Genomic DNA, 24,347 nt, shown 5'->3' with positions numbered 1-24,347 from the left:
AAATTGTCTTACGCATTTATTTTTTGTCAGTCTGCAAGCAATTTCTCGCAATTTACCTATTTATTTTTTACCTGTCCGTGAAATGGTCCAACTTTTTTTCCCACGTGTCCGCAGTTGCAAAAAGATTGAAGGACACTGCGTTAGGATACCCACTGTCATTAATATAATAATAATAATAATTCCCGGTAATCCGAACACGTCCGTATATGTAGTACAAAATACGAATGCTGCATAATATTAAGATAAAATTTATTTATCATTTTCATCTCTTTTCAACATCAATTCAACAGCAAATTTCGAGACGACAATGTCAATACTTCGTAAATATCGAAGACAGAGAGAAATGTATAGTCAATACACACGACAACATGTATTAATTACACGTAAACATGTAATATATTCTTCTCGGTCCTTAATCAACATTTTCAATAAAGTTTTCCAGAAAAATCTTTTTCAGCAATAACTTCAGTATCAAGTACATACTACTAATATAAATACACTTTATATATAATTATATTTACAACAAAAAAAATCTATATCAAACAAAAAAAAACTATATCGATACACGATTTGGCATGAATTTGCATGCAGGTGGAGCTCCAAACCGTGTTGTGTGTTTCATAAACTTGCATCTCTGATTGGCAACATGGATTTTTTTTTTAATCTCTTGAATAAGGCTTTATCACAGGCACAAGTAGACGTCATGATATTAAAGCTACAGTATTGTTTTTGCACAGTCATAAAATAAATTTATACATAGGTATACATATCTATTAACATATGTAGATATATTATACATATTTGATTGTATCTAGATAAACAACTGCACATGAAAACATTTCAAAACCCATCAACTGTTTTATTCTGATATACATATATATCCCCACCCCACGTTACACAGGGTGGGTCATAAATCACATGATAATTTTTAAAAATTAATATCAATTAATTGGCGTTGACAGTTGTTTAGAACAAAATGCTTACCATTTTGAAAATTGAAAGAATTCAAAAATTTACGCATAGATTGTAGCATTAAACATTAAAAAAAATTAACGAAAATAAGACATAACGACATAAAGATTAGAACTTTTCCGCTTTTGCATCATCTATCCTTAAAATTTTGTACTACTTTTAATTTTTTGAATAAAATTATCGGTACTGCAGGGAACGCATTCTCATCCTCCTCAACTGTCAATTTTTCACAAATTTTTCGAATGCTTCATGGACTTTTGGCTCACCCTGTATTCATTTTCAAAGAAATATGCAGTATACAGCTGTCAGCTGTTGTAGGACTCAAAGCTGGCGAACGTTACATTGAATTCAGTAATATATGGAATATAAATAGACTCTGAGTGCTCTCAGAGAATGCTGACTACTTCTCCAATCTGTGATTGTCGTGGGGCCCCCACAAAGAAAAGGTTAAAAGGGCTGTGGCCTCTGATGGCCAGGCACAGATATAATGTAGCACATAATCTTATGTCTATGTGACGACCAGGGGATTGACATTATTATTTTTTCTTTTTTTTATACCATTAATTTACTGAGAATTACTATGGGGGAACCCACTAAATAGTATTGAAAAACACCTACTCATAAAGGTGGATTTATGACTTTGCCGTCTGTGGGCTATTTGAATTTTGCCGCCATTCTAATTTGATGTTCTTGACCAAAAATTACTAAAATTTGCCGCTTCACCAAACTTTCCCTGGGCTATAGTCCGCTTGCCCTGAGATTAAAGAAAAAATTTCAGAAGAAAAAAAAATTTCAAATTAAAGGAAAATTTTCAGAACTAAAGAAAAATTTCGAAGTTAAAAAAATTTCAGAATTAGAGAAAGAAATTTCAGAACTAAAGAAAGAAATTTCAGCATTAAAGAAAAAATTTCAGAATAAAAGAAGGATTTCGGAAGGAAAAAATTTCAGAATAAAAGAAGGATTTCGGAAGGAAAAAATTTCCAGAATTACTGAAAGAAATTTCAGAAATAATGAAGGAAATTTAAGAATTAAAAAAAAAATTTCGGAATTGGAAAGAAAAAAATTTCAGAATTGAAAACAAAAATTTCAGTATTAATAATGAATAAATGAATAACAATGAATTCAACGAAATGAACTTCAGAATTAAAACCAAAAATTTTCAGAATTAACTAATTTTAGACATTTTATGTAATTTCACCTGATTTTCAGAGAAAAGTAATTTTTGAAGTAGAGGAAAAAATAATATTTTAGAATTGGAGAAAAAATAATTTCATAAATAATGAAATAAACTTTAGAATTAACCTTTTAACGGCCGATTGGGAGCATCCGTTTTATTAATTAGGAAAAATATTTTTCGTTCATGAATGTACTTCATTTTTTTCCCTGAGGGTATGAGATTCCAAACTTAATTTACAAAACAAAAATTTTGTTCATTAAGCACTTTATATGTCATAAAATTAATTCTTTTTCAATCATCTATTTTTGAAAAAGAATACAATTCAATTTTTTTTTTCGTCTTTAATTTTAATGTTTTTCTATGGGCGCGCCCACACCCGGGAAATTTTTTTTTCATGGATTTTCCGACAAAATGATCAGAAGGAGATATAAAAGGAAAAAATTATTAAAATCAATTCAAATTTGAATTCGGCCGGTGAAAGGTTAAAGGGAAAATTTAAGAATTAAAACAAAATTCTGAATTAAAGAAAAATAATTTCAGAATTAAAGAAAAATAATTTCAGAATTAAAGAAAAATAATTTCAGAATTAAAGAAAAATAATTTCAGAATTAAAGAAAAATAATTTCAGAATTAAAGAAAAATAATTTCAGAATTAAAGAAAAATAATTTCAGAATTGAAGAAGAATAATTTCAAAATTGAAGAAAAATAATTTCAGAATTAAAGAAAATTTCTAGAATTAATACAGGCAATTTTTAGAATTATATGTAATGAAATAAACTTCAGAATCAAAGAAAGAATTCCAGAATTGGAGAGAAATTTCAGAATTGATTATTTTAGAATTAAAGACATAATTTTTTTTCAGAATTAAATAAAAAATGATTTAAAAAATTGAAAATAATAATAATTTCAGAATTAAAGAGAGAAAAATATTTTCAGAATTAAATAAAAATTTTCAGAACTTCAGAAATAATTTCGGTATCAGTGAAAGTAATAAATTTGTGGGAGAAAGTCTTTCCATTAAGGTCTTAAATTTCTATTTGTGGCTTTCTAAGACAACCGTTGATGCGTCTAAACTGACTTGAGGAGAAACCAACCATATACATATTAGTTGTGTGGCCGTTATTCAATGCATTCCGAACGTAAAATATTTCCCCCCAATATTTTTAATAAAAGAGCTCAGTAGGAAATAACAGACAGCAAAAAAAAAAACTTTTCAAGTTCGAGTGAGGAAACTCTTCTAGAAGAAAACTCCATTAACGTCTCGATAGTATACGATCGACAATGATAATTATCTTTAAAAAAAGAAAAACCCTTAATTAGTTCTTAAATAATAGTTTAGTTTACGAATTATGGTATCACTGAAACCATATCGTAAGGATTTCATCTCGGTTTTTTTTTTTTTATCTGAAGAAACGAGAAAGTGACCTTTTCGTCCTTCATTTCGGTGATGAAACTCAAACGTAATCGTTTGCGGCAAAGTCTTAAGTCTTGCCAGAAGCAAACCGACACCTCCTTTAGAAACCGAAGTGATATATTGGACGTGCGAATGAAAGAACGATGAGTTTTGCTCGATTAACATGAAGAAAGTAGGGAGAAAAAAGCATGTCAAAAAGGAACAAGGGGTTTTTTTTCTGAAACTTTTTCCCCCGTTGTTTATTTTGGCTTTTATCTTTTGAAACCGTTCTTGTTGACGTTCTTCCTTTCGCAAAAAAAGAGCGTTGACCCCCACTTCATGTCTTCAGTTTGTTGATAAATACTGTATCGGAAAAGGAAATGGAGATCCCAATGTTGTCTGCTTTCCGAAGGGTCAATTACTTATTTTTTATGTGTTATCTGCATAAAACATGATGTGATCAATCGCCGTTGACGTTCTTTGAAGATGGATAAAAGGGGTGTTCTTTGATATGACCTGGAAAATAAGTGAAGTGCGAAATTACCAATATGAATTTTGAAAGGCTAATTGGTTTTTTATCCCGTGGCAGTATTCGTCGGGAATTTTGACTCATCGGTCTGAAAAAAGAACGCTATTAATAATTATGAGAAGAGACAATGTTAAGCCTACTCAACGCACAAATTACCTTAAGTGCTACGATGTGCAAAATATTCTCGAATTGAAACGAAGCTGTAAAAAAATTTATACAGTACTTATCCAGTCTAATATGGCGGAAGGGCAGGTCGAGTAACAAAAAGGCCAGATAGGCTAGGGAGTTCTGTAAATACTCACTTCCCTTTTTTATACCAAAACACAATCTTATTTATGTTTTCTGACCTCTTAGTACAGGCCAGTACTTTATAAATGTCTTTTGTGTGCTGTACTGTACATTTTAAAAATTTATTAAGAAAAAAAGGTCCGAGAATGAAAATATTGCACAAATTTCAAGGTAAATTTCACAATGATCAACTCAATTGCAGAAAACATAAGCTCATATACACTGTACAGTATGTGAATACATACCCTTATAACCCTCTCAGTGGCATTGACGAGATATCTCGCCTCCTTAAAAGCCTCTTATTATAAAATGGAGAGGCTCGTGTATTTTGTAAAGATGATTTCTCAATGGAACACTTTTCACTAACATCTTTTAGTTTGTACCTGCTTAAAATCGTAAGAAAGCCTACTTCATTCAAAAAAAGATGTAACATTTCATAGGGGTCTTAGTGGTTTTCACTACACCGCTGAAAGGGCTAAAATAAACTAAATATAAACATAAAACGTAGGCTTGATTCTTACAAAAATTATTTTAACGCATTTCATTGATAAATTATTACTTGCGACGCCTTGAGAAAATAAACTATCCACTATTTTATTATGAAGAGTTAAATTATTTTTTAACTAGGCCGGATGGTGCGGAGGCCGGTTAGTCACGCGCGAGTCTGCTTGTGTATTTAAAATTCCCAAACCCTCTAATCAATGTCTCAGTTTTTGACGTACAACCCTTTCATTTTTTGATCACACAAGTTTTGTGAGCATTCATAGAGTTCATTGAATGATCTGAAGTGGAATTACATTGCTCAGATGTCTCGTTACAATGTTAGGTATGTCTAGAATCGATTAGTGACAATAGCATCGATGTAAAATTTGTTAATATCCTTTCAGGAACTTTCTGTATAGACGGTGTGTATATATATATATACATAATCCTTCACGTCTTGATTGGCCTTTTCCTATCCCTTAATCATTAACTGAAAGCATCGCTCAGCAAAAGATAAAATCGGGAGCATTCAGTGCTGTAAAAAATCGGATCGAATGGAGAAAATGAATCCGGAGTTTTTCCTCACAGGAAATGGTAGAACCGACTGAGACTAAAAGGATCGGAGGCGCATCCCACGCATAAAATAAAATGCCTACTCACTTCACTACCGTGGAGGCGGCGTATAATTCTATTTACCCGATTCCTCCTCCCATTTATTTTCCTGAATAATGGATTACTACTCAATCGATAAAAGCATTGAACGTCCCCAGAGGAAATGTGAAATATGTATAAGTCTTCAGAAAATGACCATTATCTTTCAAAATGGCCATGGTCAATTTCAGTAACTGAAATTATTTCCAAAAAATTGCGTATTTTTTCGTAAATATTGAAGCATTCTAATCATATTATGCACCTTTTAAATTTTTTATCATCACAAATGCATTCGATATGCCAATTATAAGTTTATAATATATCCTATAATTTTCATTTATATACAATGCATGTCATTTCATCATAGCCGAAGGAAAGAAAAAACTTTTTTTTATAGGAACATTTTTACAAACTGTAGTACAGTAATTAAATAAATTACAATTAATTTGTATTTAATCGCCCCGGGGTACCATTATGATCTTCCCTGGACAATAAGACTCCTACTAAGTTGCCAAAATTGGTGTGGCTTCAGTGGTTTCCAAACTTTGATGGTTGAAGTACCCTCCCCCGCCCCCCTAAAAATAAGGACTCCCTAGAAGAGGATGCGAGAGTACTACTATATAGGTACGCGTGCGAGGCTTGCATATCCATAGAAATACGTAAGAAGCTTTCTCAGCATTCAGAAATGCGTAGCAAGCGTGTATATCCCATGGAATATATTCCTAGAAATGCGTTGAGCGCCTTTTGATTTTCCTTGAAACGTATACAAAGCGTGAGTAATCCTTGAAATGCATTGCAGGCCTGCGTGCCGCCTTGTATAATAAGCTGTGATTTATGTTTTGCGCTTTCTTTACAATTAAAAATGCATTGGGGACGTATGGGTGTTCTCAGAAAGGAGTGGGAGGTTTCAGTACCCTACAAATGCATGAGCTTTTCGTATCCCTAGACATGCGTAGAAAGAATGCTTACCCCTAGAAATAGAATTGCTAATTCTTTTGGGAGAATGTGGCCCCCTCTCATCAAAAGTTGATCATGTTAATGTCGTTGCACGGATAATGGGGGGGGGGGGTAGAGGCTGGCATCACTCTATCCTCAGTATTTTGTTTTTCAAAATCTTTACGTTCTTAAACTTACTATAAAAGCAACACAAGGAGGGCCCGTAAAGAGTTAAAGGATTGTGGGGGGGGGGGGTGTCTGCGGCTCAGTTTATGAGTTTATGGAGTTTCAATATTCTGTTAATAACAACCCCGGCAGTTTTTTCCTGGTGATTCAGTTTAACAAAGAACCAGCATCCCCTTTTTTTAATATTAAAAGTATGGAAGTTGTACTAAAGAGCCGGTTCGATACTCGCAGCGTTACGCTGCTGGCAGCCACTGCAAAATCGGGTTGTTTTTTTTTTCTTTTTGATGATTTAGACTGATTTTGCCGATAAGAACCGGCTTATGCGCGGCTTGTGAGTTGCGTAGCGCTGCGGGTATGGAACCAGCTTAATATATTTATACACTGGCATCTTATTTACAGAAGAAAATGCAATTAATAGGGCCGCAACTGGGAAGGGAGAAAATGGGTCTGGCGTCTCAAGGGTGAATAATTCGCCCTTTTCTTTGACCGCTCTTCCAGCTTTACGGCATAAGAGGTGCCAATACACAGGGTTAAAACTAATAAGTCCGTTTCACCTCAGATAACTCGTAAACCGTTGGCTACAGAACGCGATACTTCCAATTAAAAAAATTATTTAAATAACGAGCCCTCATCTTTATTTTACGAAGGGCCATATATGTACCGAGACACAAAACGTGATTTTTAAATGGTCCTCCTGTCCTCTAACTTCCAATTACATATAAAGTAATTCCCTTGTCTCTTCTGAGCACAAAAAAAAATTTCACGTTTCTAAGGCCGGGATTACACTATAAAAGCTTCAGAAAAGTTATTTTACAAAATTTCACAAGTGCAACCAAAATAGGCACATCGGTTACATTCCAGTGAATGTAACAATAAGCCTATCGGTTACATTCACTGGAATGTAACCGATAGGCTTATTGTTTGTTTTGTTTTTTTCAATTTTTGTAAAAGATCTTTTATTAAACTTTTATAGTGTAATCCCGGTCAAAGTGCAATATTATCTGAGATATCTGAATTCAAAAGCCACTGAAAATGAGGTAAAGAACAGCGTATGAAGCGTATAATACGGTTTTTACCATGTGGCCCACGGACCACAATTCACCCTCGGAATTCTTTGCCCTGGTCTACCAGCCATTTTTTTAGAAAATTATTAAAAACATTGACTCTCTACAGACGATTAAGAGAGAAAAAAAGAATCCATTATACCCGCAGGTCAGTGAGAGACAGAGCACGAGTCCCAAACAGTTTTAAGGGGGAAAGTCGGCATCTAAAAAGGCATATCTACCTACAGAATTCACAGAAATTCTGAAAAATACCTTTATGAAAAAAATAATTCCAGAATTAATGAAAAAGAAATAAATTTTGAAATAATTATGATAATTCGGAATAATTTGGAAAAATAAATTTGAAATTATTGAAAAAAAGGAATAATTTCAGAATTTTTGAAACGAATAATTTCGGAATTACAGAATTACCGGGATAAAAAATTCCATTAAATAATAATGCTAAATTAATTAAAATAATTTCAGAATAATTAAAAGAAATTATCAGAAATATTTCCAGTAGAAAAAAGGATTTCAGAATTCATAAAAAGTATAATTTTTCAGAATAAATGAATCCCCTTCAGTTATTTTGGACACCTATTGACCCTTCCGTTAAGTAAAACATTATAAATCTTATAATTCTTAATACCTCAGGTTGATGGCCCGCGAGCTCGCGGGAGATTTCAATTTGGCCTGCGATGTATGAAGGCCCTGGCGTTAGAACAAGCTTGCCCGTTATTATATGCCGTTCTTTCCCTCATTTTTAGCGAATTTTAAATTCAAATATCTCAGCAAATATTGTACTTAGAAACATGGAATATTTCGTCGGTCTCGGGAAAGACAGGGCAACAACTGTTTGAACATGAAGTAAAATATTTTTATATCCAGTTGCGGCCCCGAACAACTCGGGTAATGAAATCGCAGCAGTGACACACCAGTATGAATAAAAACTACATAGAAACAGCACGGCATTCATACACTTAACGAAACATTTATACAATTTTCAATCACACGGTACAGGCTAATATAGAAACTTTCAGAGTGATAATTCTCTCATGATTCCAACTATCAATAGATATTTTTATATACAGTTAATAATTATCGTCAATAAACGACATTGTCCTGGATGACTTTGAACACTTGCTGGGCAAAGCTCGCTTCTAAACAAGCAAATACAGTTAGCAGTGCTTGTACGCAAGGCACTTATTACAGCCATTGCCTGGAAGGTTTCAATTCCCCGTTTTTTTGGGGGGGGGAACGGGGAAACACACGTCCTATATTGCTATCGTAAAGTCCTCTGATAGTTACTGCAACTTTACCCCAGTTATATAAAATACGTACCGTCTCTCCTCTATAACACTGTAATATGTGTATATTCGTTCGTAATATATAAATATTAGAAACTTTCATGATGCCATCAAATTACATTATAAATATATTATTTTCGATATATGAATATTGGAAACTAACTATCCCTTAGTCAGGAGCAGGGCCGCCCTCGAAGAAGAGGGTATAAACCCCTCCCCTTTCCCTTGTGGGAATTCTCGCCAATTTTTCACATAAAAGTTGACCACCAAAACCTTCAATTTATTTGATTGCCGCGAGCTTTAGGCAGTGTGCGGGAGCAACTGTAGTCGCTCCTAAGGGCGGCTCTGGTCGAAAGGGTTTCACAAGAAAAATAAGAGATTTTTTTTTTTTTTAGGAAATTACAAAAATTAATTTATAAAAAAAGTTATTTGTTGTAAAAAAAAAATTGTGGGAAAATATTGTCTAAAAAAATGTTACAAAACATTCATATACTGAAAATTGATATTATGATGAATTGCTGTTGTTATTTCATTGAATAACAAAATCCCAGGTGGTTGAAGAGAGGGCGCTCAAACTTTCATGGCACCCTCGAGAGATTTATAATAGTGCCTGGTCTATTTTTCCTGCTCGATTCCGAAAAAGAAAAACACCTTTAGTGCTGCTATCCTGAAGCAGCGAGTCGCAACCTTCTTCGATCTCTAGCTTGAAAAACATGAATCTGTAACTCTTGATGCCACAAGAATAAGAAAAATAATATTTTTTGGAGGTGATGATGACTATAACGGGGGAGAGGGGTCCTATCAGGGCTGCAACCGAAGGGGTTTACTCTGTACGTTTTTATTACAGTGAAAAATTCTAGTTCTTTTTTTTTTAGACGAGAAATGAGAATTCTGGCAGGAAGTAGGTTTCAACCCGCGGGAAAATTATCAGCCCCCAACCTACTCGAGAACTAAATTAATAACGTGGGATAATGAAAATGTAGATATTGATGATTTATGAATGAGATACTAATGTCAGAATGCAGCAAATTATGTTGCGTAAAACATCGATGAATGTGTTCGAATTCTATATTCGCTTTCCCGATACTTTTGTATGGAAGAGAAATGCTGACAAGTATTCCTTCAGATACTACTACTAACCCTACATGAACCTCGTTCACATTCCTCTACGGAATTTATAACGAATTGTTACATACCGGGATGTGTGTGTACGTGTTGTGAACCCAACGTGAAGTTTGTTTCTGTGTAATGCTTGTTATGCGCAGCCCTGCCATCTGCCGTATATTGCTTGAGATAGAGAAAACTTCCGCTAGGGCCCCTACTGCCATCTGTCAAATAAGAAAAACTATTTGTTGTAAATTCACAAGTAAAAGTGACTATTGGTTTTATACCGGTGTGCAGCTTGAAAATAAATAGTATATGGCATGATATCATATATTTTTTATTTTCATGCTGCATACCGATTTAAATCTTGAATAATAATACCGGTTACTATATTTTTATGTTTGCCGCAAAACCATTTTGTGGAAAACAGGAAAACATTGTAACCGGTATTATGACGCAAAAATTTACACCAATGTATACAGCATGAAAAAAAATATATATATATAACATCATGCCATGTGCTATTCATTTGCATGCTGCATGTTGGTTTGGAACAACCAATTTTATTAGAAGAATTATAGCAGTTTGTTTTTTGTACGTGTCAGCAGTAGGTGATCCCAATGCAATTAATTTTTTTGTTATGTGTGTGTGAAAAATATCTGCATAAAGACATAGTAACCGGTATTATATATGACGCATGAAATTTACTCCAGTATACGTCATGAAAATAAAGAATATGTTGCTTATTTTCATGCTGCCCCCTGGTTTGAAAGTAAAATACAATTTTTATCTAAAGAATTATAACAAATAATTTCATTATTTGATAGGTGGCAGCAGGGGTCCTATCTCATAGTTTCTCGAGTGATGGAATTTCGCAACTTAAAAAAAAGTTAGGAAAATTTCCTCCCATTATTTTTTTGGCCAGTCCGCGAAATTGTTCACTTAATCTCACCGGTCCGTGAGATGAAGTGTCGAAGAACTGCGCTAGGCTATACTATAAAAATATCAAATGTACATAATACAGTCGAATCTCGTTTTAACGAACACTTTTTTAATCCCTCAGATAAACGAACATAGGAACAAAAACTTGGAATTCCTTTGTAACTAAATTTCTTTATAACGAAGTGATTTCTCCGGTCTCTTGGAGTTCGTCATAACGGGATTCGACTGTATACAAAAAAATTAGTTGGAAGAATTACTGCACCTAATGTGCCACTGTATACTGGTTGCGACTCACTGCTTAAAATGAATTAATCCTCCACAACGTGTCTCGTAATTCTCCTCATAATGCCGCAGCATACAGCTTGGGAAACGCCGATCGTTTTAAATTCTATACGAAATTCCGCCTTTGATATTTGGATAGGATTTATAATAGAAAAATAATTGTAAATTTTTGTTTTGTGGAAGCGATAATTAGATGATTGATATTGATGGCATAAACTTAATTTGAGCTATTTATAAATAATTATTAAATGATTGATTGTAATTTGTACATGAACATTTCATACGATGACAAATGAAATAGCCCATAATCACTATATCATGCATACTGCCCGATACTTACTCGCCGTTGCTTGGCGAAATGGCAAATATTTGGCATTAAGATGCTCAAGGTGACGGGAGAGGCGGCCTTTTTTCATATGATGGAAGACACTCTGTGCACACCACTGTTATACACCATTCATTTGAAATGAAGCACGATTACTAATATTGATTTTGACGACACAATTATCTGTAGCGATGTAATTAGCGTTAAGTCGATTTTAGAAAAAGTGGTGTAACCACGAAGGGTGGTTCTCCGCGCCGGGTTCTATCAGTGGACCGTTGGTGTGGTACCGCAAAGTGTAGTTAATCCCGTTGTTGTTGTCCCAGTAATCCTTGTCGAACACCGTGTACTTGATGGCGAAACTAATGTCGTCTTTGGCCACGGGTCCCGCCGGGAGGAACAGGCTGAAGGAGAAGCGGTCGAACTCGCCGTCCGAGGAGAACGGCACGTACGCGGCGACCACCTCGTCGACCGTCCTCCAGTCGTCGACGGTGTAGCGGCAAGTGACGGACTTCTCGTACGCGACGTTCAGGACCCGGCACACGACGTGTACGCTGTGGACGGAGACGGTGATCGCCTCCAGGCACACGAGACCCCTCCGGACCCTGTCCAGGAAATCGTGATCGGTTCCAGGAGGCCGGAACAGCGGGAAGAGATTGTTCAGAACCGATCCGGTAGCGGTCGGGACCGATTTCCAAGAGTTCGTCGGGACGATGACTGTCCGCTGTGGGCTGATTTCTTCGGCGGAGGCTTCTTCGGCCGGAGAGAGCTTCAAGTCCTTGAAAGCGGAAGAAGGCACATTCGGCAGATCCTCGCAGACAATGTGACGAACTGCTTCCAGATCCAAACCAAGAACATCCGCGAATCGGACTATCTTCTTCCTACCGGGTGTGCCCGGAGGAGTCTTTCCTGTTTTCAAGGATGTGCTGCGGAGCAGTCGGGGTCGACCGTCTTCTTCGATTTCCTCTAGAACATTACTCACGTAGTGATTCGAGATAAGAACTTTACAATTTAAAAACTGAACCGAATCATCGAGCGATGCTTTCGTTTGGGGATCATCGACCTTTTCTTCGGAATCTACGGTGGATGGTTCGGGAGAAGGGGCCACATCGCAAGAAGATGTCTCGGTCTCAGGTGCGACCTCATCGCTCTCCGAACAGTTAGACGAGTCTATATGTATTTCATTGTTCAAATAGGGTGCTGTAGACTCCGACATGTCTTGTCTCTCATTTTCAACGACCACGACCACTGGTTCATCATCAGGTTTTACTGGAAGCTCATTTCCGGTGATCTCAGTAACGTCATTACTGCAATCCGGAGAACATTTTTTCGTGAGATCGTTAATGTCGTTTTTCTTGACCCCATCACTAGCATCGTAAAATGTTTCGGTTCCTTCATCGGATGTCAACAACCCATCGGCGTACTGCTGAAGCTTATTTCTGAGTGCAGCTTCGTTGGGAAACACTGCGTGCCTGTCTCTGCTGCACCCGGCTGCAGCGGCAGCTCGGTACTCGGCACTCGAATTGAAATCCCGGAGGAACTTCGTACAGAAGGGTAGCGGAGATGGCGGATTCAGTATTATCTCTTCGTCAGCCGGGCTCGGGGGCGACGAACACGGTGGCGTGTCAAACAGTTCGTCCTCGTCCACGGCCATCTCGTTGACCCAACAGTGACTGATCTCTTTGAGATCCGAACCAGCGAATGCCGCCACCTCTTGGTTCCGGGGTGGCTTGTCGACGATGTTAGCCATCGAGGAGTTCACGGAGGAGTCGGTCAGTAACCTCTCGCAGGTGTCTTTGTTGAAGGACGCATCCAGTCCCTGTCGAGACCACAGTCGACTGTTGAGGGATCGTGCTAGAGCTTCCGCCCTCACGCGACAGCTGCTGAGGCTTATACTGCACGACAGAGTTCGCAGGTATCCTCTGTCTTTGCTCATGGTTTACGTTACGTCATGCCCCGTTCGGATACGAGGTGCTAAAATAAGCTACACTTGCCAATTTCGAGCAGGGAGAGGGAGAAGAGTTAAAACACAAACAACCGAAATACTCACGTAGAATAGCTGTGTTGCTGCGTGTGCCGTGCCACAACGAGGAGGGCTGTTCTCCAGAGCCGGAGGAGTCATGATACATTCGTGTAAGCTCCGGAGTCGACTGCGTGGTAAGGTCATCCGAGACAGATTTCTTTTGACGATTTTGCTCTCTCTCTCCCAGTTAAGTGAGGAAAAAAAATGCTTTTCAGACAACGACCTTCTAGCGTCCTTCAGTGCATGTTGTCGACTGTCAGCAGCGGAGCAGGAAAAACGAGAAGAATCTCTCGCGCTCTCTCTCTCTCACCGGCAAATGCGAGCGAGGTGGCGCTAATGCGAGCGCGCTCTTTTTTTGATCAATCTCAGCGAAATAGCGCTTTGGAGCACTTCCCGATTTTTACGAAGAACGTATGTACGACTGACTTCCAGAGAGGAGAAAGCAGAGATTTTGATTATATCTTTATTCTGACAACTTTGCTCTTTCCGCTCTCACTCTTTCTCTCTCTTCATGCGGAAAAATGTCAGTGGCGTAAGACAAGCACGTGCTCATTATAATTCAGTAACTAAGAAAGTTATAATCATTTACTACGATCCGGAAATGTTTGTCACAGGTAAGTTGTTTTTTATGCAGTAAATTTCATATATTATTTTACATAACAGTAGATTACTGAAGTTTTCTACAATCAAATAACAGAAGAAACTTTATTTACCTCCTAAATAAACTTCATTGTATTTTAGAATTACAATGTAACGCAACATATTAATGCGATAAATCGGAAATCATGCATAATCACCAATCGTCTCGGTGAGTTGGATAAATTTCACTACATTTGTCATTTCCACCGGTGGCTGTGCTTTTCCCAAATGAAATGAGTAAGTTCAATAAAGTTGGAAGAAATAGTCACTTCTTTTCTCTTCATTTTGTCAATTTATCAGTTTTTCTTCGCATATTATGCGTGTACCACACGTGTGTTTTCATAAGAATTGAATTAAACTGAATTAGGTGTGAAAAAGATGAAAACAAAAATTATTATGTCTTGTACAGAGACGGATTAAGGTCGGTTGAGGGCCCCGGGCTCAAAAGAAAATATTGGACCTCTTAGATTATGAAAAAAAGTGTAAAGTTGGGGTTTTGCGGGGCCCTTCAGAAGTCAGGGCCCAGAGCACGCTCCCGCCGTTAGATCGACCTCAGGTCTTGTAATGTTTACTGACTTTACATGTATCAACATGAACATCACAATCGGGGCGTTTCAGATTTTTTTCTTTCTGAGGGGTAGTTTTACGTTTTTCCCTGAAAAATAACACTATAATTTAGCTCAAGGGGAGGGGGTTAGAACCCCAAACCCCTTCCCCTTGCGTACGTCAATGGTCCCTAACATATTTTATGTTGTGGAGTTGCGCTTGTTTCGTGTTTTTTTTTTTAATTTGCAAAAACAAACACAAAAGAAATAGAGATAGACTGTTTTTTCTCAGCCCAATGTATGAAGGAAACATATTTTTTTCTCGATTTTATGCTATGGTGAACTCGGAAAGAAAAACCATCTGGTCTCCAGCAGGACATGAACCCAGGCCTTCTTGCATTCTTGCTTGGAGCAAGCTTGCCCGGAATGCAAGAGGGGCCCAAGTTCGTGTCTGTTGTCGGCGGAGACCAGATGACTTTTCTTTCCAAGTTCACCGCTGCATAAAAGCCAGAAAAATATCCGTTTCCTTCACAAACACAAAAGGTTCATGTTTCCGGAATTGTTTTTTTCCCCCGATTGAATTTTTTCTTGTTTTCGCTGTGAAACATATATCTCGTTTTTTTTTATTCACACATTTTTACACGCTTTGACCAATCGCCGTCGAAATTCCCAGAATAAAAGAACGCAAGTTGTCTCCAAGAAGAGCAGATGCTATTTTAAGCACGGCCCAGCTTGCCCCCGGATAATATGAAAAAAAACTGTCCGAAAAAGAGCATTGGGAAATAAACCACAACATCCCTATTAAGAACACCATTGTTTGCTCACCAACAGCTAATGCCATATACTGAAGTGGAGAGGGGCGGATGTGTTACCCTTTCCATTGAAAAGTAAAAGAAATAGGATGTAAACAATGCACTCAGTGCTGATTCCTCAGAGCGAAATCACCTCTGGCATAAACGCAATGCTTCCGAAAGGAAAAAAAACCCTTCTAAGCGTAGAGAAAGAAAACTTCTCGCCTTGCTCCAGGCAAAGAAATAAAACTGACCAGACTGTTGTGTGAACAGTTCATTATAAATGTCTTAAGAAATGTCTAAACTCTGAAATGAAGGACAAAAGATGAGAAGAGAGCAGAGGTTTTTGTTCTGTCTCCCTCTCCCAGCTACCCTTTCCCTATATACATGTTGTGCAATTTGTTTGTTGTTGTTTGCAAGTTGTTTGTTTCTTTTACTTTTCAAACCGTAGGGAAGAAGAAGAAAAGAAGATAATGTGTGAGGTAAAGGAAAAGGGGAAAAAAGAGAAATTTCTTTTACAAGCATACCAAAATGAAGGAGTCCCGAACCAAGGGGTCGATAGCTTGAATATTTCTTCCATTCAAGCAGGACCAAGATATCTCGTCCCTGATCGTTAAAGGGTCAAAATATATATATATATATGGTGATAAACCAAACGTAATAATAGAACGCAGTGTTTTCCAAAGTGGGCGACATTGTTCCCCCAATCTCATATTAATGAGACTTGGAACGATAATTTTGAAAAATACCTGCTAAATGCTAAAAAATAATTTTAAATAGTTTAAATAAAATAATATTTGAAAGTTATATGCACTGACATTCACAGTTACGTGATTTATTAAGATCGTATTTTTTTGAAAGGAAAAAAACACACACAACGTGTATGCGCTGAGTAATGTTTTTGAAGAACGTAGCTGCCACGGCAAACAATCCGAGCAGTATAGTAATTAAAAAAAAAAATTCAAATATTTTCGATAGGTTTCGTAGCTAGTCGTTGAGCGGAAATACTGTGTATTTGCACTGAATCACGTGTTTTCTACGAATGAGGAGGAAACGAGTTGTCGATAGCGTGTTGGCATTTTGTTTCGACGCATGTGTGTTTGCTTTATTTGTTGTAACACGCGATGGCTCTTTGACATTATCCACTGACGTCCGATCGAAAGGAAAAAAAAAATCTTTGTAGTGATGGATGCTTACGGAAAAAGATCATCACGTCTCGAGGAATCAAAACATTACCAGGAACGAGAAAATTCATTGGTATTTTGTTCTAAAAAATTTAGTTTTTTTTTTAGAGTCATAGGAGGGGAAGGAAGCATAACGAATCCTATCATTTCTTTTGTTTATTTTTTTTTTACATTATAAATTTGCATTAGAGGAGGGGGCCTCCCATCCTAGCCTGAGGCCCGTTGAGGATCTTTTGATCTATAGCAGTGATTCCCAACGTGGGTGTTAACGCCCCATGGGGGGGGCGGTGGAACGCCCCGGGGGAGCGGTAGAAGCTACAGGTATAACATAGGATCCTATGGGTTAGATTGCTATGGCCTATAGGGACTTGCCGCTGTGGTGGTCGAGTGGTCATAGGGACGGAGTCGCACCCCACCAATGCCACAAAGAAGGTTGTCGGCTGAAGTTGCTTTTCTGCGGTTTCCAACTTCGAGATGCGCATGCGATCAGATCCCCACCCTCGTTAAAAAGTCTCGTCACAGAGAGCAACCAGATCTACAACGGTACAAATTTTGTCATTACAATTCACTCACAGTTCGAAACGTACATGGCAGCACTTATAACGAGCATTGCACAAAAACAAACTTCACGTTGGTTCACAACGCATACACGCGCAGCTTCCAGCATGGCAAAGGTTCGACAGAGCTTCTACCACCTGCTTATATCTCTTCATTGAGACAGATCTGCTTAAGAGGAGCAAGCCTATAGATGGCACCCCTGCTTCTGGATGTGAGGGTGGAGACATTATCATGTAGCTTTAGATACATAAAGGTTGGGAACGAAGGTGTGGGGGGGGGGGGGCACGATGAGGATGATGATGATGATGTCAATTCATGTGAAAATATGTATATATATATATATATAGATCAGTCGTCTTCGTCACCCATAGTCGGTAGAGAATACAATAGATGTGGTTCAAACTTTAAAGTCTGAGGAATAATACAAAATAATTTTATATTTACTACTTCATGATCTTGGAACAGTAACTAGAATTCATCATTTAAAATTAAGATTCATATTTCGTGTACTGGTGAAACAACCAGTTGGATACATAGACCTATTCTAGGTTTGGTGATTCTGATGCTACCCAATAGCATTAAATTTTCTTCTGTGTTTTTAAGCCATGAGGAGGCATAAACAATGTTTACAATGATCAGCAATGAGCTAGAAATGAAAGAGCTTCATCTATCAAAAACGATTACACTGGTATTGAACAGTAAAATGTAAACAAATCCCTTTAAAAAAGGGGTGGACGAAGCAGTAAAACCATCCGGTTCACTTTGACTTATTTGCATCGGACCTTGCGATTTACACATTTTACACTGTGCTTTTGAAAGTGGTCTTGAAAGAGTGTTATTCTTCTTGAACTTAAACTTCTTAAAAACTTACATGTCTTCATAATTTGCTGTGCATTGTCGAAGAGAGTTGACAGACTGGACTGTGGAAGACTCCAAAAGAAAAGAATGTAATTTATATTGTGAGGAGAGACAGAAAAGAATTATCCGCGGTTGCTAGCACCCTATATTGGCCAAAAATTGTTTTTGTTACCTAGTCATTTCTGTCATTTTACTTTAGTTCGAGTAAATCTCATAAGATTCTGAAATAGTGCTATGAACGTTTTTTTTAATTAAAGGAAAAAAAACTGAGGTCTTTTTATTATGCTGTTATTATGTTAACCGGGGGGTCCTAGTTTTTAATCCTACTATTTCCTAGTTTTTCTAATTTTTTGAGTGGGTACCTTCAGGGCCGTAACTAGAGGGGGCGGGAGGGGGGCAACTGTGCCGGGCAGCAGAATTTAGGTGGGAACAAAGAACACCATTAAAAAATTATTGAATCTTAAGTTGTGAGGGCGGCAAAAATCCTAGTTAGGCCCTGGGTGCCCTGCATATTAAATATGTGTCCGTTTTGGTTTGGAAAAACAATTGTTACAAATACAAATACAACGCCACAACAGGCAAATTGCCCAACGAGGTGGCTGACTTAAGAACATCATGGATCCCCGAGTCCTACTTACTACTGCTACACCACACATGCACCCCCCCCCCCGCGGAACCCCCCAACGAACCCCTAACGAATCGGTACATGCGGGAATGTGCGTGTATGTGTAGTGAAACCTGACGTGAAGTTTTTGTTTCTCTGTAATGCTTGTCATGTGTAGTGCTGCCATCTGCCACCAGTTTTTCTAACTATGAGTGAAGTGTTTTGATTGAATGATTTAACGTTGTAGGACTGTTGCTCTCTGTGGCGAGACTTTTTAACGGGGAGATCCACGCCAGCACCCATCATCAAAGGAAGAGCACCCTTTCGGTAAGTTTGGTGTACGAATGCATCTAATTTCAGTCCTTGAATACAATTTGTACAAGGTGTCAATTGGAAACGTTGATCAAGTGCTCGCGAACTCAAAATCGGACACGAGCATCGAGCACTCTGGTTGCTTCAGGAAGCACTGTCATGCTCGCGAGCAATGGGTTGAAGATACCTGGTGTAGGATTACTATCCCCCTTTTTCATGTCATTTCAATCGTCCTCCTACGTTTTCAAAAAGTCGCCCTTTTGTCCTCCTTTTTCTAGTTTCCGGAAATATTTTTTTTTTTCGGGGAAGGGTTTTTTTTTCACAAAAGACAAATTTGTTGGCCAAAGAAAACGTCTCGTCCCGCTCCAGGCAAAGCAATAAAACTGAACAGACGGTGGAAACAATTCATTAAAAGCGAAAGGAGACAGATCATTATTCATCGTTTTTCTGGGGGTTCTGTTTCAGTTGGGAAAAATTATTGTGGTGACCGATTTTTTTTTTGTCAGGTACAGTGGCGTCATCTGCTGCGAAAAAGTTTTAAAGTGACGTTACCAAGGATGAGCGCAGTCGTCTTACTTTCAGTTTACCGAATCTGTCAACCCAATTTTTTTTTTCATGTCAGTTTTGCGGTGTCATCTATACACTGAGCTATGAGCAGGGACGCCGGAACATATATGCTCATGTTGCTAAAGCAACACCAATCATCATATTTTTGTTGAACGTATGACGTATGGTCTTCATACATATCCAAGTGAACATTATGTTCATTACTCGAGCAATACCTAACATTTTTCACTTCCGGCGTCCCTGGCTATGAGTAAAGTTTACTTATAGCTCATTGCATCTATATTCAAACTCAACAACTTGGAGAAAAGTGTGTCCCTTATTTTTCATAACGAAATCTGGCAACACTGAAAATAAAAACATTAGTGTATTTAAAAGACTCAAATTTTCAAAATTGCAATAAATTAGACTCCTGAATATTTCAACTTGCGTTCTTTTGACATCATAATCCGAACTCTTCAAAATCGGGACGAATGAAGTGGGATCAAAATAAAGTGAAGTTCAGAAGAAAAAACTACCCCTGTAAGAAGACAGTGAAGTTGTTTGTAAACATTGATGACCTTGAACTTGTCATGTTAGCGGTAGCGGTAAAGTGAGTGTAATCCCGGATTTTTTTTATTCAAATCTATAAACTGAATTAATCAAAAGTAAATTGAAATTACGGTAAAATATATTATTAATTGTTATTATTAAAATGAATTATTTTAAACGATTCCTCTTGTTATGCAAATAAACTGTATTACATATAAAAATCATGTAATGTTATACGTGCTATTGATATTGTATCCCATGCATGCGATGATTGTTGGTGATATTTGATAGTTTAATATCTTGTAATGATTGTGCTGTGATTTGTTTGATTTTTTTAATGTTAAACGCAGTAATTATTATAACAAATACATTAACGTCAAAATGTGAAACCTCGACATAACGATACTCTGTGGACCAAGGGGGTAAAATCGTTTTAGAGGGATTATCGTTGTATCGAGAGGCAGCAGTTTAACATTAGAGTTTGGATGCTTCCAAAAAAAATACTTGAAAAAATGTTGTAGAGTGATTTATCGTTATATCGATTATCGCTGTAGTGAGGTTTCACTACATATCTCAACTTATTTCTTTGTATTTATGCAGAGATGGATTAACGGTTTTGCTGCCTATGAGTTACACAAATTTAACTGCCTTTTACCCATTCTAGTCTCATTTTCTCGATTATTAATAAGTTTATTGGTAGTATTCGTGGAAATTCTACCAATAAGATTATTTTCTGCATTTGCTCGAAAGTAGCATCCTTTCATGCTGCTAAATTAATAGCGTGTGTATGTTAAGCCTCAAGTCACACATGTGGCTGCTCACTGACATGATCCCTTGCTCTTGAGAAGGGGCATAGCTATGGCTTGGCTGCCCGGCATTATTCTTCAATTTTCGTGAACACTCATTCTATAAATTGGCTGTCCCCTGTGGTTGCTCTTTGACCTAGTCTTTCTTTTGGCCTTCACATGCTCGCACATTATTTTGGTCACTCATATGCTTGCACACCTACATGATCAGTGTTTCTCAACTGCCGGACTGTGTTCTAGTACTGGGCCCTGACATCAGTCAAACTGGGCGATGAATGAATAACCATTTCATTTTTACCCGTTTATTTCCCATTAATTGTGTATATAATTAATTCTTCCACTCACAGAAAAGAAATCAGCCGGGCTGCGAGCTTTTGAAGGTTGAAAAACTCACTGACTTGACCCCTTGCTCTCTAGGGGTCATTCAAGTATTACGTCAGCATTGGGGGGGGGGGGTTTGAAGGTTGCTTACGTCATCAACTACCCCTTTATGGAAGGTATAAAATATTCTAAGCTGCTGACAAAATTTTGCTGAGAGGGGGGGGGGAGAGGGTCAGTGTTTTGCTGACAAGGGGGGAAGGGGGGGTCAAAAATGGCTGAAAATCTGCTTACGTAATACTTGAATGGCCCCCTAGGCAAAAGCATGTTTATGGTTTTGCTACCCTTCTCCCATTCCTCAATTTTCTTGACCACTCATGCCTCAAATTTGCCTCCCTCTTCCAAAATTTCTAGTCTGGGCTATAGCTCGCATAGCGCCCGTGTAAATATGCCTCTGTATTTATGGTAGAACTTCAACAACTTTAACTATTTATTGCAATAATGTTTGTGAAATATTTCGAATTATTCAATAAATTATTTACTATGGGACAACTGATAACATAGAGCAGTGTTTCCCAAAGTGGGCAATATCGCCTCCTGCAGGGCAATGGAATGGTCCGGGAGGGGGAGGTGCTAGAAACTATGAATATAATACAGAATCCTATGGGTTAGCTTGAGTTGAGAGAAGATGAGGGGAAAAACATTTCTCTGAAGAGGGAGGAAAAAAAGGGAAAAAAAGTTTGGAAAACTGTGACCAAGAGCAACCAAAGCCTTAATTTTTTTGAGTGAGGGAATCCTGCCTGAATATATTTAACTGACCTAAAAATTTATCCCCCCCCCCCCCAGCGTACATTTATACAGGGGTCTCCTGCCTTTCAGCCACCACGGGCCATATTGAAAGTACCCATGAAGTCTGTGCATGCCACAAACTCATACTGAGATGTTCATAATTGTAAGAAGAGTCCACAGAGATTTTCAAGGGCTTCTGGTATAATTTTCTGTGAAATTTTAATTCTGATTAATTTTACTGAAAATGATTCTGTGATCTCAGGTATTCTGAAATTATTTCCTTCTCAGTATCTTGAAATCATTTCCTTCAATAATTGTAAAATAATTTCTGCAACAAATTATGAAATTATTCCTGTCATGGAATTATAATTTTCTTTTGCAAATCCAAAACTTATTTCTTTCAGTGATTCTAGAATTATTATTTCCTTCATTTATTCCGAAAACCATGTTCTGAAAATGATCATTGGGCCAAGATGAAAAGCTCAGAGAGCCAGATGTGGCCTGATGGCCATGCATTGAAGACTGATTTATAATGTAAAAATTAGAGAGAAAAAAATAAAGTTGGATATAAGATCATGGTTAAGGCCAGGATTACACTATTTAACTTTGATAAGAGCTCTTTAACAAAACTGGAAAAAAACAATCAAACTTATTGGTCACATTTGCTTGAATGTAACTGATAAATGGTTAACGTCTGATTCATTGTATTTTTCATGTTTTATACAAGCACTTTTGCGAAACTTTTATAGTGTAATCCCGGCTTTAGAAAAGCTTGTATTAGGCCAGGATTACACTATAAAAGTTTTGTAAAAGTGCTTATATAAAACTTGAAAAATACAATGAATAAGCTGATCAGTTACGTTCGAGCTAATGCAACCAATTAGTTTATTGGTTATATTTTTCAAGTTTTATAAAAAGCACTTTTACAAAATTTTTACAGTGTAATCCCGGCCTTATACCATGTTTCATTTACTATCATATAGATGCATTTACAGTTAAGTAGTAATTGTGTATCTTCAGTAAGCATGCATGATGCATTCAATCTTATTCCTTTTCATCAATTCTTTCCATAGATTCACTGTGATGACTTCACTGCTGTGAGAAAATTTTATCGATGGCATCAATTTTCAGCTTCGAGAAACCCCATGTGTTGAGATGCATCTCCAAATTGAAGGACTTTGCTGCGAGGAGAGCTTCATTCTTCAAAGGTAATCAGCACAGTGACAGTAATGCAACACTCCCACGTGATGCTCAAGTTGTTATATGTGGAGCTGGTGCAGTTGGGAATTCGATTGCTTACCACCTTACCAAAGCAGGATGGAATGATGTAATTGTACTGGATCAAAGAAAGTAAGGATAATTTGTTTTTCGATTATCAAGATTATCATTTAAAATTTTTAAAAAACGGACATGCTTATTAGAAATTTTTCTAGACTGCTTTTAAAGGGATTGAAAAACACTAACCCCTCAATTTTTTTCAACTAAGGTTAAATATTGTATTTACTTGAGCCTAACACACACATGCGCTTTTTCTCTAAAAACGAACTTGTTTTCATATGGGTATGTGCAAGAATCAGTGTCAGTATTAAGAAATAATCCACATTTTCGTAGCTTAGGAAAATCAGATTGTATCATAATTTTAAACGTATAATCCACAGATTAAAAAAATGAATTTCTTAGTGCAGGGGTTCTCAAACTTTTTCCATCTGTGGCGCCCCCTACCCTAATCATCACCCCCAGAGCAGTTTAACAAAGAATCTCTTTAGAAATCCTTTGTCAGGCCTCCCCCCCTCTGAGGTGCCCTTGACTAAGGTTGAAGTGCACAGTTTGAGCAGGGCTGGAACTATGGGGGGGGGGGCAATATTTAGGGGGGAGCAGTTTTAGGTGGGAGCAAAAAAAGACATAAAATTATGGAATATTAAAGTTGTGAGGGCGGCAAAAATCTTATTTACTGCCCTAGTATGAGAACTTTTGTCTTAGTGTGTATTATTTGTACTGCTGTATATTATTGTGTATTATTTGTACTGCTGTATATTATTTGTACACTACTGTATATTATCATCTGAAGCTGATCATTATCATCTGAATCGGATCATTATCATCTGAATCGCTTTTCTGAGAGGTTGGAATGGAAATACTGTATATTCCCTTGCATTAGCCAGCAATTCCCTCTTTTCCAGCTTGACTGGAAATTTGCGTCACAGATTCT

The 24,347-nt window shown here is 37.3% G+C and overlaps 2 protein-coding genes across 5 annotated transcripts in view; one reads left to right on the top strand and one right to left on the bottom strand.

Annotated features, from left to right (window-relative positions):
- LOC149069141 (pyruvate dehydrogenase phosphatase regulatory subunit, mitochondrial-like) overlaps positions 1-24,347 on the top strand; it is a 52,015-nt gene that overhangs the window by 9,761 nt on the left and 17,907 nt on the right. The window contains exons 1-2 of one of the 4 annotated variants that reach the window (XM_089251040.1): positions 14,035-14,253; positions 23,212-23,488. In XM_089251040.1, coding sequence (XP_089107166.1) covers positions 23,253-23,488 — 236 coding nt within the window. In that variant the 5' untranslated portion in view covers positions 14,035-14,253; positions 23,212-23,252. Of the gene's footprint in view, positions 1-14,034; positions 14,254-20,253; positions 20,358-23,211; positions 23,489-24,347 lie in introns of those variants that run through there. The other 3 variants (XM_089251043.1, XM_089251042.1, XM_089251041.1) reach the window with 3 other exon arrangements.
- On the bottom strand, positions 233-13,919 carry LOC149069142 (uncharacterized). Its single transcript, XM_089251044.1, has one exon. It carries the CDS (start codon positions 13,550-13,552, stop codon positions 11,834-11,836), a length of 1,719 nt encoding a protein of 572 aa, XP_089107170.1. The 5' UTR covers positions 13,553-13,919; the 3' UTR covers positions 233-11,833.

This window comes from Pholcus phalangioides, unplaced genomic scaffold (genome assembly GCF_987345545.1).
Source record: "Pholcus phalangioides strain wild (caught in Gottingen) unplaced genomic scaffold, Ppha-v1.0 ptg000024l_1, whole genome shotgun sequence".
Taxonomy (NCBI): Eukaryota; Metazoa; Arthropoda; class Arachnida; order Araneae; family Pholcidae; genus Pholcus; species Pholcus phalangioides.
This window is presented reverse-complemented; position numbering and strand designations above follow the sequence as displayed.

What these genes read in the sequence shown, in the direction of transcription:
- LOC149069142 (XM_089251044.1), bottom strand. Translation starts at nt 13,552, where the DNA reads ATGAGCAAAGACAGAGGATACCTGCGAACTCTGTCGTGCAGTATAAGC.